The sequence below is a fragment of the Gasterosteus aculeatus genome, chromosome 12 (assembly GCF_964276395.1).
Source record: "Gasterosteus aculeatus chromosome 12, fGasAcu3.hap1.1, whole genome shotgun sequence".
Lineage (NCBI taxonomy): Eukaryota > Metazoa > Chordata > Actinopteri > Perciformes > Gasterosteidae > Gasterosteus > Gasterosteus aculeatus.
The window spans coordinates 22,974,646-22,989,563 of NC_135700.1; the positions used below are offsets into that span (position 1 = coordinate 22,974,646).

The 14,918-nt window shown below is 45.2% G+C and overlaps 1 protein-coding gene across 2 annotated transcripts in view; it reads right to left on the minus strand.

Moving 5' to 3' along the window:
- Positions 1-12,578, minus strand: part of tspan4a (tetraspanin 4a) — a 69,024-nt gene extending 56,446 nt beyond the window's left edge. Inside the window, exon 1 of one of the 2 annotated variants that reach the window (XM_078085859.1) lies at positions 12,414-12,578. In XM_078085859.1, the coding sequence (XP_077941985.1) occupies positions 12,414-12,564 (151 nt within the window). In that variant the 5' untranslated portion in view covers positions 12,565-12,578. The remainder of the gene's footprint in view (positions 1-12,413) is intronic. The other variant, XM_078085858.1, reaches the window with a different exon arrangement.
- Positions 12,579-14,918: the final 2,340 nt, after the last annotated feature.

Sequence of the window (14,918 nt, forward strand, 5' to 3'; positions counted from 1 at the left end):
TCGTCGTGACTCCGTCCACCTGGTACGGATGGATGAAGAGGTCCAACCGCCGTCTCTCGCTCCTTCCGTTTTGGCTACAACATCCCTTTATACTTCCCAGTGACGGAGGTCCCCGCTCAGATTAAGCACACATTTTAACCGAATCGGCTAAAGCGTTGCACAGACTTGTAGTGCATGACGATAAGCACGTGGTGCTCATTTACCATTTAGGTGCCAATCACTAAAAAATGTTAGGATGATGTTTCCACCCAGCTGTTATATGCAAATTGAATTGAAATGTGCATTAAAAAAAACCTGTAGACACATTACAGCAAAAGTTGTTTTTACTTGACACTGAGCAGGCATAAATAATCCATGTTGTTGTGTCACAGCACATCGGTGTTTACACAGCGTGGGGCTCGTCCCATTCATGTGTCCATTAATACGCAGTAATCCGCCTTAATTAACATGGAATAGAGTCTGCCACGATGACGCGGGAGACTTGTTAAATGTCCACGAACACCTTCCTGCGAATCGTTTGTGTAATCCCTGAACCTGACACACACACACACACACACACACAGTAAGCGTACAGTGGCGCCCAGCGGGATGCGGCGGTAACAGCGTCGGCGTGCAGCGAGAGGTCTTCATAAACTTTACAGACAAAAACACGTCTTGTCTCGACTTCGTGAACATAAATCGAATGTTCCGTTTCAAAAGGTGCCTCGTGGTTTCATTGATGCCTCAGTTGAAAACAGAGTAGAATTGACCTCTATGAGTAGATGATTTCCACTTTGTTCTTTTGGGTTTGAAGCGTCAGTAACATTTTCATTTCTTGTGTTTCCCGTCCATCAGAAGAAGCGCTTTGTGGTTTCCTCTACTGATCAGAATTGACGATATATTATATAAAGCAGCTCAATAATAGTATTTCTCCGTTGTTGCCATTGTTGAAGTGGTGTGGAATCTTTCCTTGAAAACATCTTCTTCTCAAAATGGACCTCGATGAACATCACGCTGAGGGAATAAATGGAGAGAGAAGTAGTCATTTTCCCATAGACGTCTATACCATCCGACTCATTTTTGCTCAATAAGGCCCTAAAATAGGCAGTAAAAGCTTTTGTGAGAAAGTGGTTCACCGGAAGCCGCACAATGCTACTCACACACACACACACACACAGCTGATCTCGATATCCCCGAGTGGAGGAAATCGCATCTTAAAACGCTGCCCGACCACCGGAAAGAGCTGCTTCACGATGCCGTTTCTGACCAGCAATCTGCCGACCAGAACGTCGCATCCTGACTAGTGTTCAATAACCTCCTCGCGCTGCGTCGCAGTCAAGAAATCACTTTCCAGCGTCACATCTGTGTGTGAGGCGCATTCTCACAGCGGCTCGAGGCCAACGATAACTGAGGAATCAGAGCCACGAAGATGAATATCAACAGCTCTGATGGGAAATAAACACGTTTTACTCAACCGAGCTGGCGCGTTAGGGACTCGAGATTCCCCTCGCTGACAAAATTGAGATTTATGGACAATAAAACTAAAATTGATGAATACAGATAGCCATAAAGTGTTTAGTACAGACAGAAAACTGGCATTGTGGAATAAATAACGCCGTAAAACACAAGATTGGATTCTAAATAAATGATCTAGAAGTATTCTCGCGGAAACGGTAATATCGTAGAATGTATTATTAAATAGAATTGTTTGGGAATAAGCGTGTATCATATCCATCATCTTCGAAACACAACATCTCGGCTTTCGGTAACAATCTTTTTGCATGTCAAATAGCATAAAACCTCTAAATATTTATACGTAATGTTGATTCACAGTGACAACAGAAAATAAAAGTGAACGCTTCCTCAGGCGGTGAACCTCGTATATTCATCCCTAATGTAGTCTTGCTCGAATCCGTGCGGTGAAATGTGAATACCAGATACATTTGTTGCGCAGCCCTTTTGTACATTGACAATAATTCCAGTTGGAAACCGCGACGTTTTGTGTTCGGCGACCTCGACTGCGTTCACTTGCAGGAAAGTGTGGCCAAATCTAAACTGCTGTTTGGATTCCTCTGTCACAGGATGAAGCGCTGAGGACTGTTGCCATGGCGACGGCTTGAGTGCACAAGCCCAGCGTGCACGCCCGGGACGCGGACGGTGGTCTCCCGGGTTCACGAGGGTCCTCTCTCTTTTCACAGCCCTCGCAGTGGCATCCACGTCGCAGTCGCAAACGTGCACGACGTGAAGGACAGATAATAAACAGGTGAGGTTCCAAAGCACACAAAAAAATCAAGCCACACTTTGAATGCGCCGTGAATGAATCAGTGCGCCATCATCTGACTGTGGCTGCTGAGCGCATTTCGTACATTCAGATGAAGCAACAATGAAAGCATTTTAAAAAAAAATATTTAATTAACATGTCGACCGAACAAGTGGATTTTACACCCGTGGACACAAGACAATTAAGTAACCGGGAGAGCATGCGAGCCAAACTGTTGTACCCCGAGCACGTGCTTGTGCGTGAGCCAGTTTGGGTCTGCGATTGCGTAAAGCGACGCCGCACTCTCCCGCTCAGAGCCAAACAGAGAACGATGTCTTCTATCCAGCGTCTTCAACGGTGCCTTAAGGCTGCATTCTCTGTAGTGACCAGCAGGGGGCGACTCTCATGGAATTGATGAGAAAATGACTCCACTTCTCTCTGGATTTATTCAGTAAAAATTACTCTTCAAGTCTTCTTCAATACAGCATGATGTTCATTTAGTAATTATGTTTCATTTAGAGTCAAACAGACCATAAAGCATCATATTAAGCCCCGCCCCAAAGCATACCTGCTCTCTCATCAACTTTCATCAAAATAAACAAAGACGACTAAAACTAAGAAGTCAGTCCACAACCGTACGTCCACTTCTTAAACAGCAAGGATCAACGATCGTCTTTTACTGTTTACTTTAGTGCTGACAGCCTAAAGGTAGATTACCGACCATTCAGGAAGGGGAACTGAGGAAATTAAACTTTTATTATTTATAAATATTGCAAACTGGTGCGTCAACAGAAAATAAGCTAATTTTGCTTAAAGTAGCGAACAGCAGGTGAGTGTCTCCTCGTGTCCCCAGAGCCGACGACAGCAGCAACAATGCTCAGATCTAACCTCAATATAGACCTCACATCTGCATAAAGATCATGTATATTTAAAGAAGGCCTGTCAGCTTGTGCTAACAACACATACATGTCTGTCGTTAAATATCTCAAAGGGGCCGTGGCAGCGGTCTCGGGGGCTCGAAATGTGCCGCCGCGTTCAGAAATAAGCTTAAAAAATGTACGCGCGCCAAGTAGAACACGACACGAACCACGGCAATGGGACTTTGGGACACAAACAACAGTCACTTCTGTTTTTACTTACGACCGTCACTCCTGAACGGGGGTAAAAGAAAAAACAAGACGCAAAAAGCAAGAATGTGCGATGTGGCTGCACGTTAAATGACTTTCCTAATGGTGCGTGTGAACAGTTCTGATCAACACATTAAGCTGTGCAGCCCTCCCGTTATTTACGCCTGCGGTCTCTCTCATTAGTCCGCCGGTGACAGACGGCCGACTGCCTCTGACTCGGTCTTGTGTTCTTCCACGTCGCACACAGGTGCCGTGGCGTCAGCCGCCTCGTGACAAACGCACACGTGCCACAAGGAAACCTCTCAGCCGTGATTCTCATCCGTATCTCAGTCATGTCGTCGGGCCTTTCTACCTTTCCCAGTCCGGGGGGGGGGGGTTTGTCAGCCACCTTCACGTGGCATTCCCGATCACTTCTCTGGAACCTCTGCAGAAACTGTCTGCGAGGTCAGAATGAAAGAAAGACAACCATCAAACACGAAGCGGTGCGAGTGACATCCGGCATTTACATTGTGCCGCTAATCCCTCCGAGCCCGGAAGGTTATTTCCCCGCCTGCCAGTCAAACGCCGTGGTGCTCTGTGCGTGTGGAGTTGTATTCATGGGCATGAAGGAAAGAAAAGAAATAACCCCCAAAGATACTAAATACACAAACATGCGTCTCACGTTATGTAAAAACATGCGCGATCACCCCCCACTGTGCTGACTGGTGGTTGACATACATACAGTACATGGCTCCCATTCCTACATTATACTCCTTAATACATATATATATATATATATGTATATAATTATATTTATATTTCTTTCGCATTGCTTTTGAATGTCCAACTCATTCTTATTTGCAGGTAAACACTGGAGTCTAATATCAAATCAAATGCTTTAAATGTGATTTGTAACAAAAGGCCTAGAGGAAACGTCTAGACCTGGACCTTCTCATTAGGGGTCCCGTTTACATCACTCATTATACCACAAATTAATCCATGAAATCTTTTAAGTGCCACGGCGCCGAGAGAGTTCAATCACCGGGTATTCAGGAGCTATTTCATTAATCAGTGTCTTTGATTAGCAGACTTGGTCTGATCTTTGGAGTGCAATAAGTTTCTTTCTCCGACCATTAAGCGTAATTTCACTGAGCAGACACGTTTTCATAGATGTTTACACAGACACCTTTAAACCAGACGATAAAGTTCTAACTTGATAAACACTTATGCCCTTCAAGTCAAAATATCAACTTATTCTTTCTCCATCACATGATACACAAAGAGGCGGCGCCAAAGCTTCATCTGTTAAAGCTGCATTCTGTGTAGTGACCAGCAGGGGGCGACTCCTCTGCTCCCATAGACGTCTATGAGGAAATGACTCTACTTCTCTGTAGTGACCAGCAGGGGGCGACTCCTCTGCTCCCATAGACGTCTATGAGGAAATGACTCTACTTCTCTGTAGTGACCAGCAGGGGGCGACTCCTCTGCTCCCATAGACGTCTATGAGGAAATGACTCTACTTCTCTGTAGTGACCAGCAGGGGGCGACTCCTCTGCTCCCATAGACGTCTATGAGGAAATGACTCTACTTCTCTGTAGTGACCAGCAGGGGGCGACTCCTCTGCTCCCATAGACGTCTATGAGGAAATGACTCTACTTCTCTGTAGTGACCAGCAGGGGGCGACTCCTCTGCTCCCATAGACGTCTATGAGGAAATGACTCTACTTCTCTGTAGTGACCAGCAGGGGGCGACTCCTCTGCTCCCATAGACGTCTATGAGAAAATGACTCCACTTCTTTCTTGATTTATTCCCTCAGTAAACACTGTAAACATGATGTTTTGGTCTCAATCTCTATTTTCAGGTCTTCTTCAATGCAGCGTGATGTTCATTTAGTGAATTGTGGTCCATGTAGAGTCAAACCGACCATAAAGCCATGGATGCTTTAGGGCGGGGCTCACTGTGATTGACAGGAAGCGTGTGCGTCTCTATGTTATTTAATACATACTGTGTGAAAAGACACATCTCTCAAAAATAACATTAAAGCCAGGTTAGCACAATCAAATCAAATAAAGAATTGTATTATACAACAATAATATGTTTCTATAATAAAGAACATATACACATATTGGTAGCGCAGCTGATCTGCCCCGATGCATCATGGGTCGGATGGTAAACAACCTAAACTTGCTGGATCAACTTTTCATTAAAGGAGGCGGCTACAAAGCGGCGAGTGGCCGGTTCGTTCCTCCAACTGGAACATCTCTGTGAAGAAGAAGAAGAAGAAGAAGAAGAAGAAGAGCCGAGCCTCCTCCCCACATCCACAAACACGTGTTGTTCTGCCCTGACAACTGGTTTTATACGTTGGAACGCTGGACACGGGAGGGATATATTTAGTCTTTGTTTGGAGCGACGCCCCCGTAGCTCGTTATAGTCCACAGCCTCGTTAGCTGTGGAGACACGTGAGCGTTGGATGAGAACGGAGGAGACTTTGTTAGTGCGCGGGAATAAATCCAAAGGCTCCACACACGACTTTCACTGATGTTCCGTTATTTCAAAGTAAACGAGCGCTTTGTTGACACAATGTTAATGTTACTCAAGCTTTATAATGTTCCTCAGTTAGTCCCTGCATGTAAAGATTCTCAATGCAGCTCCATTAAATACGGGATATTATATAAATAAACCTTTTTCTGGTATAAATATAAATATATTGTATACTATTTTACTATAGGACTATTTTATTGTATATTATTTTATATTATATAGTTAATTTAATTGTAACTGATTCTCTTTTGTTTCGTGTACACACCCCCAACCATGGGAATGTCCTCATATGTTCAACATACTTGTAAAATAAATGTTTCTGATTCTGATTTCTGATTCTGATTATTGAATACTATGATATATAGAATACTACCATCATCAGTGTCCGACCTGATCTCATGTCAACAATATGCTGCACAGTCAAAGGTCTTGTGTTTACGTTCAGGCTAAAATATTCTTAGTTAGGTTCAGGAAAAGCATCACAGTGTGGGGCTTCAAATAACTGCAACAAACACACGTCTCCTTTCTTGTTGACAGCGTGAGTCTTACTTTGTGTCATTGCAGACATTAGGATGATTAAAATGACTCCAAATAATGAGTTGTTAAAATTATGAATCTCAAAAGAATTAGTTAGTGTCTTAAAATAATGACAATACCTCAAAAATAACGAGGTGGTTTTTCAAAATAATGTCTTAAAGTAATAACTTATTATTGGAAAATAATGAGAAATTTTCTTAAAATAATGACTTTAGAGCTTAAGATAATAACTTCCTGTGTTAAAGTAATCATGTATGAAGATAGTGACTAAATATGGTAAAATATGGGTCATACAGCCTCGTCCTCCCACCAGCGGACCTGCTGAACGGCTCATTTAACTCCCAGAGGCCGACCTCACATCTGCGTGCAGCTGCGTTCAGCATCCTCCAGCATCAGCATCGATCCAGTCCCCGGGGGGTTGATACCCTCTCTGTTAGCAGGCTGCATCTGCATCCGGCACACATCTGGTTGTGCGTTTGTTTTGAAGATGATTTTGAGGTTCTAACGGAGATTACGATGATGACTGTGCCAATGAGTCTGACTCGAATGCTAAGCCAGGCTGCGTCAAGGTCAATCCCAATAATACAGCGTAGTTCCTCTCGCTGAATGACTCGTGAAGGCTTTACCTGGTTATTATTGCGAGGGATATGATGTTAAGCATCACACAGTTTGCTTTTAATCATCAGGCGTGGAAAAGAGGAGTTCCTGAACAAAACGGAGCGCCTGACAACCCGCCGGGCCTCTTTCAACAAAACCCTCCAAACTTTTTCCGCAAAGTATCCTCCTCCGGATGAAGCAAACGCCAAATATCGGGAAACGTACTCCTGCTGACTCTCGACAGCTTTGTCTCCATGGCAACTAATCCGCGGGCTGTGGCAATAAAGAGGTAGCTTGTGAACTTCTCAATGAGAAGGAGCCACTGTGGAGTCTGCAGCGGCGGCCTGTGAATGTTAATGATACCTCAGACCTACAGAGGAACCCAGCAGAAGAATACACGCACACATCCAGATGATTAGACACATGTGAAAATACTCCATCTCTGGGTAACTGTGCCTCTGTGTTTGTGTTCTTTGGGAGCTGAGACTCTTTTCGCACGTCTCTGCGGCCACGTCGCGTCTCTTCATAGGGAGCTAATGGTCTCTCCACTGTCCTTTCACGTCTCCTTAAGCTGGTTTTGTCTCGCTTTGTGGTCATTTTCAGCGGGTTTCGCCTCCCCTCGTGGTCCTTTGATTGACGCCAACGAATAGCAACTCTGACTTCAAACAGATGCTCCGTCCCAGAGGCGAGCCCAGCGGGCCGCCGGTGTCTATGTGACGGTACACAAAGCGCGCGTGTGTGTGTGTGTGTGTGTGTGTGATCTCACCAACGAGGGGAACAGTAATCAAGGCAACAACGGCGTCTATTTGACGGTTGATTACAGTGCCAGAAGAATTAGCGCTAACTGGGGTTAATGATGTGCGACATTAGCGCCTGTGAGCTGATTGGGACGTAATTGGAGGTCTTATTCCATAATGGGCTGAAAAATCAGATGTACTTTTCAGTCGGAAACTGCTTTTAAAATAAGAACGTATGAATAATAAGGAATCCATGCCGGGGGGGGGGGAGGGGGGGGGCAAAGTTCAAGTGTGTGGGATAGAATATAAAATGCTTAGAAGAGTCAGATGGAATTTTTAAAATAAGACCCATAATGCACCGGTGTGGATGAGCCAATGGATGGCGTCGAGATTCAGAGAGAACAGACCGTTAGAAATAACAGGACGCAAAGTGGCCCAAAAGTAGTAACATCAGTATCTTACAGTATTTGACATTATTATTATTATCATGACATAAACAACATTCAACTAACTTTTTAGCTTTTACGTAGAAGCCGCATTATAAAGACACTGTGAACATCATAAAATTACAAAATATAATACCTGTGTGATTATGTGTGTGTGGGTGTTGGTCTGTCACACAACTGGAAGCTCATTTACGTGTAAACATTTGAATAAAGAAACAAATTGCCACAAGACGTCGGCTTTAAAAAATCGTTCATTCATTCTTTCAAGGACATTCTTCAAAACAGCACGATGCTCGTTTGGTAAACAACGGTTCATTCACAGTCAAACAGACCATGAAGCAGAGTGTGCTTTAGGGCGGGGCTACTGTGATTGACATGTCCACGTCGCTCCTCCTCCTCAGTCCAAATATAGGCACTTGAGTTCACTGGTTGCAGAAAAACAAGACGGCGACGGTAAAAATTTAAAGGCTTTGAAGGATGTTCACGACTATTTAGTTTGGCACAAAAAACATTTTAAAACAAATGTATCTGTCGTTTTATTGCGGACGTCGTTGGTTCAGGACGACGTGACGTCATTCACAGATGGGGAGAAATTTGTTTGAAAATGTTGTACGTTGCTGATAGTGTGGGACAGCTTTCCATTTTAAAAACTGCATTCAGTCTTTCAGTGTGTGAGTGCTCCAGTGGCTCAGCCAAGAAACACAAATAACGTGTTTGAATGACTCCCTTTGGATGATAGCGGATCACAGCCTCCCCAACGAGCCCGAGAAGCTGTGCACACTTTCTGAGCACTTGAAAAGAGGTTCAGATGTGACGAGCAAACAAAGGCACATCTAAGAGGAGCTGAAGCTGTAATTCCCCCCAAAACTGTTTCTGTTTGAATGGGATAATACGAGAAATGTGTTTTTAAAGAACTGGGGGGGAAACAAAAGAATAGCATAGATATGAATTAAAGCATAACAGCAGAAGAGCACAGGAAATACTCTGACTGACTATGTATAAAGAACTCCCCCATGCGATGCAAAATTACATGTCATGTAAAGTTTAGTCTGCAGTTGTTGCACCACAAGGAAGACTAAAAAGAACTGTAACCTCGGCTGCTATTCTTATCGCCTACGAGAGGTCTAAACAAGCAGTTAAGTTTAATATAGAGACAGGAGGAGTCCATTATGTCGGGCGGAACGGGATGCAGTGGAAAATACATCATGAAATATAGTGTGGCCTGGGATTCTTTCTGTGTTAAACAGGGCGTGGGAGAGCGCGGTTATATGGGCTCGTGGTTTTCCATCTCAGCAGAGCCCTCGATGAGGAACTCAAAATGTGACAGGCCGCTGCCACCTCGCTGCCACCTCGCAGCCGCCTGACTGCCACTCCGCAGCCGCCTCGCTGCTAACTCGCTGCCACCTCGCTGCCGCCTCGCTGCCGCCTCACTGCCGATCTGCAGCCGCCTCGCTGCCACCTCACTGTGACCTCACTGTGACAACACTGCTACCTCGCTGCCGCCCCACTGCTACCTCGCTGCCACCTCGCAGCCGCCTCGCTGCCGCCTCACTGCCGCTCTGCAGCTGCCTCGCTGCCGCCTCGCTGCCGCCTCACTGCCGCTCTGCAGCCGCCTCGCTGCCGCCTCACTGTGACCTCACTGTGACAACACTGCTACCTCGCTGCCGCCCCACTGCTACCTCGCTGCCACCTCGCAGCCGCCTCGCTGCCGCCTCACTGCCGCTCTGCAGCTGCCTCGCTGCCGCCTCGCTGCCGCCTCACTGCCGCTCTGCAGCCGCCTCGCTGCCGCCTCACTGTGACCTCACTGTGACAACACTGCTACCTCGCTGCCGCCTCACTGCTACCTCGCTGCCACCTCGCAGCCGCCTCGCTGCCGCCTCACTGCCGATCTGCAGCCGCCTCGCTGCCGCCTCACTGTGACAACACTGCTACCTCGCTGCCGCCTCGCTGCCACCTCGCTGCCACCTCGCTGCCGCTCCGCAGCCGCCTCGCTGCCGCCTCACTATGACCTCACTGCTACCTCGCTGCCGCCTCGCTGCGATCTCGCTTTCACCTCGTAGCCGCCCCATTGCGACCTCACTGCTACAAGGTAGCAGTGAACACAGAAGTGTGTTCGCCCAGTTTCTGATTGAAATATTTACAGGTTGCAGTTTCTCATATCTGCTCTGATGTGTTCCAAGGTTCATTCACTCATATATAAATATATATATATATGTGTGTGTATGTATATGTATATTTCCATACGCCTCTCAGCTCTTTCTTTCTCTGGCTGGAGAAAAGTGGGCTACGAAAACATGAGGCTTAAAAACTGCCAGCATGAAAAATAGTGAGGGAACAAAGGGAGAAAGGACGGCTGAAATCTGGCAAAAAAAAGGAAAAGGGAAAGTAGGCTCCTGAAGCAAAAGAGGACTGGGGAGAAATTGGGTGAATTCAGAGCGGAGCGGAGCAGTGCACACTCTCACACACTCTCACACACTCTCACACTCTCACACACTCACACACACCTGCAGGACAATGAAGGCTTGTTCTATCCACCTTCAGCAGCCAGCGTTCAGCGCAATCGTCCAGGCAGAGTCTCCACGCCTCGACGAGCCCACAGCTTGAGCTCCGGTTGGTCACACGACACCAGCAGGAACCATTCAAGGGAAACACCCGGCCGCCGCCGACATGTTTTCACTGCCCGCGGCAAGTGGCATGAACTGGCATCAGACGCCATGACGATTTCAGTAAAGGAGATAACGGAGTCATCAGGTGAGGTGACATTGGGGGGATACGTGGGAGGGGGGGGGGGGTCTCCCTCTCTTTGGCGTCTCTGTCTGCACACCCTGGAACGTGTGAAGGCAGCCTGAGCGTCGCCGCCGTTGGCTCGGACACACAGGGCATTTACTGTTCGCTGGTGGTGATCCACGTCACCATGAGCCACGAAGGGTGAAGGCCGCAAAACCACACAGGGGGGGGGGGGGGGGGGGGTTAGGAGGATGGAGGGGTTAAAAAAAAGGTAGATAGATTTACTCGCAAAGGAACTTCTGTAACAGCAGTTCCGTGGTTATTTTAACCCAAACATGTGTTTCTCTTCTTAGTATCTTAACTTACTTCCCTGTGAAGACAGAAGTTTATTTTGAAAAGCCGGCCAACACATCTTGTTCCTGGCCTCATATATCACACAAACTGAATTACTATTCAGTGATTAAATAATTTCCTTGTCTATTTAAATAACTTATTTTTGGAAAAAACAATCTACAATCAACATCTACAAAAAAGTATTTCTAAAAGTTTCTTTCTAAAATGTTCACAATAAAATACGGCATTTTATTTTATTGTAATATGTATTTTGTACATCTGTATCAGTCTTTGTATTACTTGATAATCTATGGCATTTTGTTTTTGAATCATCCGTTTCAAAATAAATGTTCTCATGTCTTGTAGCCGCATTGCATTCTGGGCCGTTGTGGTTTCTGTCAGTGGAACATAAAAATGTCAAAGCTCCCACTAAACATTTCTCCTCGTTCGACAGTCGGGAATCAGCACGAGCCAAAAATACCCATCTGCCAGAAAAAAGCAAACACTGTCGCTCTGCGACAACTGCATTTACTTTTGTGCTGTAAAACAAATAAGTGCACAGCACACGCGTGAGCGCGGCCTTCGGCGCGGCGTGTACGATGGAGCGGCTCCACGGGGAGAACTCGACATAAAGGCGCCTTGTGAGGCCTGAAGGGAGGAAGGAGAGGAGAGGACCGATGGGAGGAGAACGCTGGAGGAATGGTCGGTATTCTCAAATGTTGTTCTTCTCCACAAGTTTATTTGTGTCTTTCATCGAGGCCCTAGGAAGTGGAGGGAGAGTGTGTGTGGGGGGGTGACACTCCTCAGCCAATCAGAGAGCTTCATTCTCACCACCACATTTGCACAATGGCAACATGAAACTACTGTCGACTACAAGTAAAGAGTGGAGAACGAGCTCGAGTGTGATTGATGTAAATCCCAACCTCAACCTAACATCCATTAACCGAGATGAATGCGAGCAGGCCGCAGTTGATCTCTTCTAATTAGACAAAGTCAGCAGGCAAAGGCTCCACTATTTATCAGAGTTAAATCTCCTCCAGCAAGGTCACTGGCATCGGCGCCATGAGCCGCAGTACAGAACTAAAGACGGGGAGGCGAGGAGGAGAAGTCGGGAACGAGAGTCAGATTTAAATAAAGAGCAATGACTTACCACTCACTGATCCCACTCCCTCTTCGTCACTCTTCTTCGCTCGGTGTATCACAAAACTTCTGCCGTTGTTTCTCTCCACAGACTCCCTCTCTCTCCCCCTCTCTCTCTCTCTCTCTCCCTCCCTCCCTCTCAACAGGATAAATGTGCACATGTGCAAATGAATGAAACAGCAAAAGGTCGACACCCAGTGGTGAGTAGAGCTACTGCGCTACATGTTGGAATCACTGACAGCATGAAGGATGTCATTCACAGACTGACAGAAACAGATGTTTCATGGATGAAGTAGCAAAATAACCAGCTGCTCGTGTTGAGGAAACACCTCTCGTTGCATTAGATGAAGTTAAGGCGGGCGCACAGTCACATGAATACAGACAAGGACACAAGAAAGTCTGTCAGTTTGACCTCCGATGACCCCTGTCATTCTCTCTGAGCGCCTGACACTGACGGAGGGGTTCACGTGGTGCGGCGCCTTTGATTGAACCGTCGTGTAATGTGAGCCACAATAAAACCGACTGCATGTGAGACATTCAAACATGGCGGTGAGTTTGCACAGCGCCTTCTCCTCTCGCCCGTTTGCTGTTGCTACTGTTTGTAGGAATCAAGAGTCACGCGGCTGTAAATGTTGCTCCTGGTTCAAACTGAAAGTTTACGTCGTGATGGCGCGCGGCTGAGAAACGTCGTTCATTCTGCAAGCATCGCTGAGATCAAATAAATCGATTTTGGGCATTTTAAGGCCTCAACTTCACCATTGCTCCATGCCGGGAGTCGTTTTAAAAGTCAAATCTAATTAGCCTACCGGTTACTGAAAATGCAAAACACATCCTGTTCTTTCACACACGGAGAGTCTTTGACTACAAACAGATCCGGTGCATTTTTCTTTTCGAAAATCCAATGAGGAAAAGGTCAGTTAGACGTTGTGTATTTTGGATTTGGGGGTTAACCGTCCCGTTAAATGAAAGAATCGATGTCATGAACCACAAAAACAAGCATAAGCATGAAACTACAACCTCCACAAAACAAACCCGACTCTCTGCAGATATCAACACAAACTACAAAGAGAGGAGATCGCAAAGGTTATTTACTACACCTGCACGGATGAGAGTGGTTATTTTCGCCTTTTGGGTGGAAATTGTTTGTAGGTTTTCACACTTCGACAAATACAAAGTTCATTGAATCCCTTTGGGTAAAGATCAATGCCCTGTGATTACTGCTAATGAGAAAGTGCTGTTCATGTCAATATGAATGAATCAGAAGTAGACGAGCGGCAGTGGAGTAAGTGAGCGCATTAAGCTGCCGAAGCCGGAGGCTTGAATTCTTGTTTTTGTTTTTTAAAATAGGCCCATAAACTGAAAGGTGAGCGAGGCAATCACAGCAAATGTTATGGTTTCTTAAATGAAATTGTCCCCATATTATTGTAAATAAGAGCTGTGCTCAAGTGGCTTGTTACCGGAGGGCACAAAGACATTTCAGGAACAAGTGCCTTTGAACAGTTATTGAGATAATCAAGCAACCAAAATCCCACCGCGGGTTAAAAACATGTTGTGTTAGTTCATGTGCCTCCCTGGCTACTTAAGGATTTTAGACCAAGATGGCATTTTAATTCCATTGATGGACTTCGGGAGGAGATAAGAAGGAGACGTGGATTTGTTGCAGCCTATAAAATAACTAATCAAATCCCTCCTGTTGCTCTTCCTAAGGTTTCTTCCTTTTTTCCTCCCCAATAAAGAGTGTTTCTTTTTTTGGGCAATTCAAAATACATTTCATTGAACTTGACTCTGGCATAACCACGCTTTATATATTGTGCATCCCTAATAATAAGGACTAACACAACTTCCCGTACTTATAAAACATGTTAATATAGTACGTTCAATACCAGTTATGTTGTACTTTTATACTGTGTTATTATTATTTTACTTGTGTAAAAGAGACATTGATCTTCTCCTTTACCTCATTGGCCTGCGGAAGTTATAAATTGTGCAACACATTTATAAGATATATAACGTAATGTTTATTAAGTACATTTGTACATTTATGTACTACTTTCATTTTGAGGTATTTTAATGTAACGTTATACTTCTACTCTGTTATCTTATATTTCTTCTTCACTTTCTTTGGAGCCAAACGTTGAACCCCATTAATCTGATTGAAGTAGCGATGATGATTCAGATTATTAATAGTACATAAAGTACATTAGGTATTTGAAACGAACCTCGGCTGCAACATTTGTAGTCAAATGCTTATGAGTGATTATTATACTATGATGTTGTGAAACTGGCCATGCTGCTTAATGAGTCATTTTACCTTTGCCAAGGATATTTTAATGCTAGTTCCTTTAATTGTGAAGAAGGTAATTGTACCACCACTATATGTATATAGGTATAACGTGCATAGGTGCATAATGCATAATTTAAGAAGTCACATATCTGTGTCTTGTCATTGTTTTTTTAAAGGAATTGACTTCCTTTTTCAGCGCTCGCTCCCTTCACGTCTAATCTCCCCGTTGCG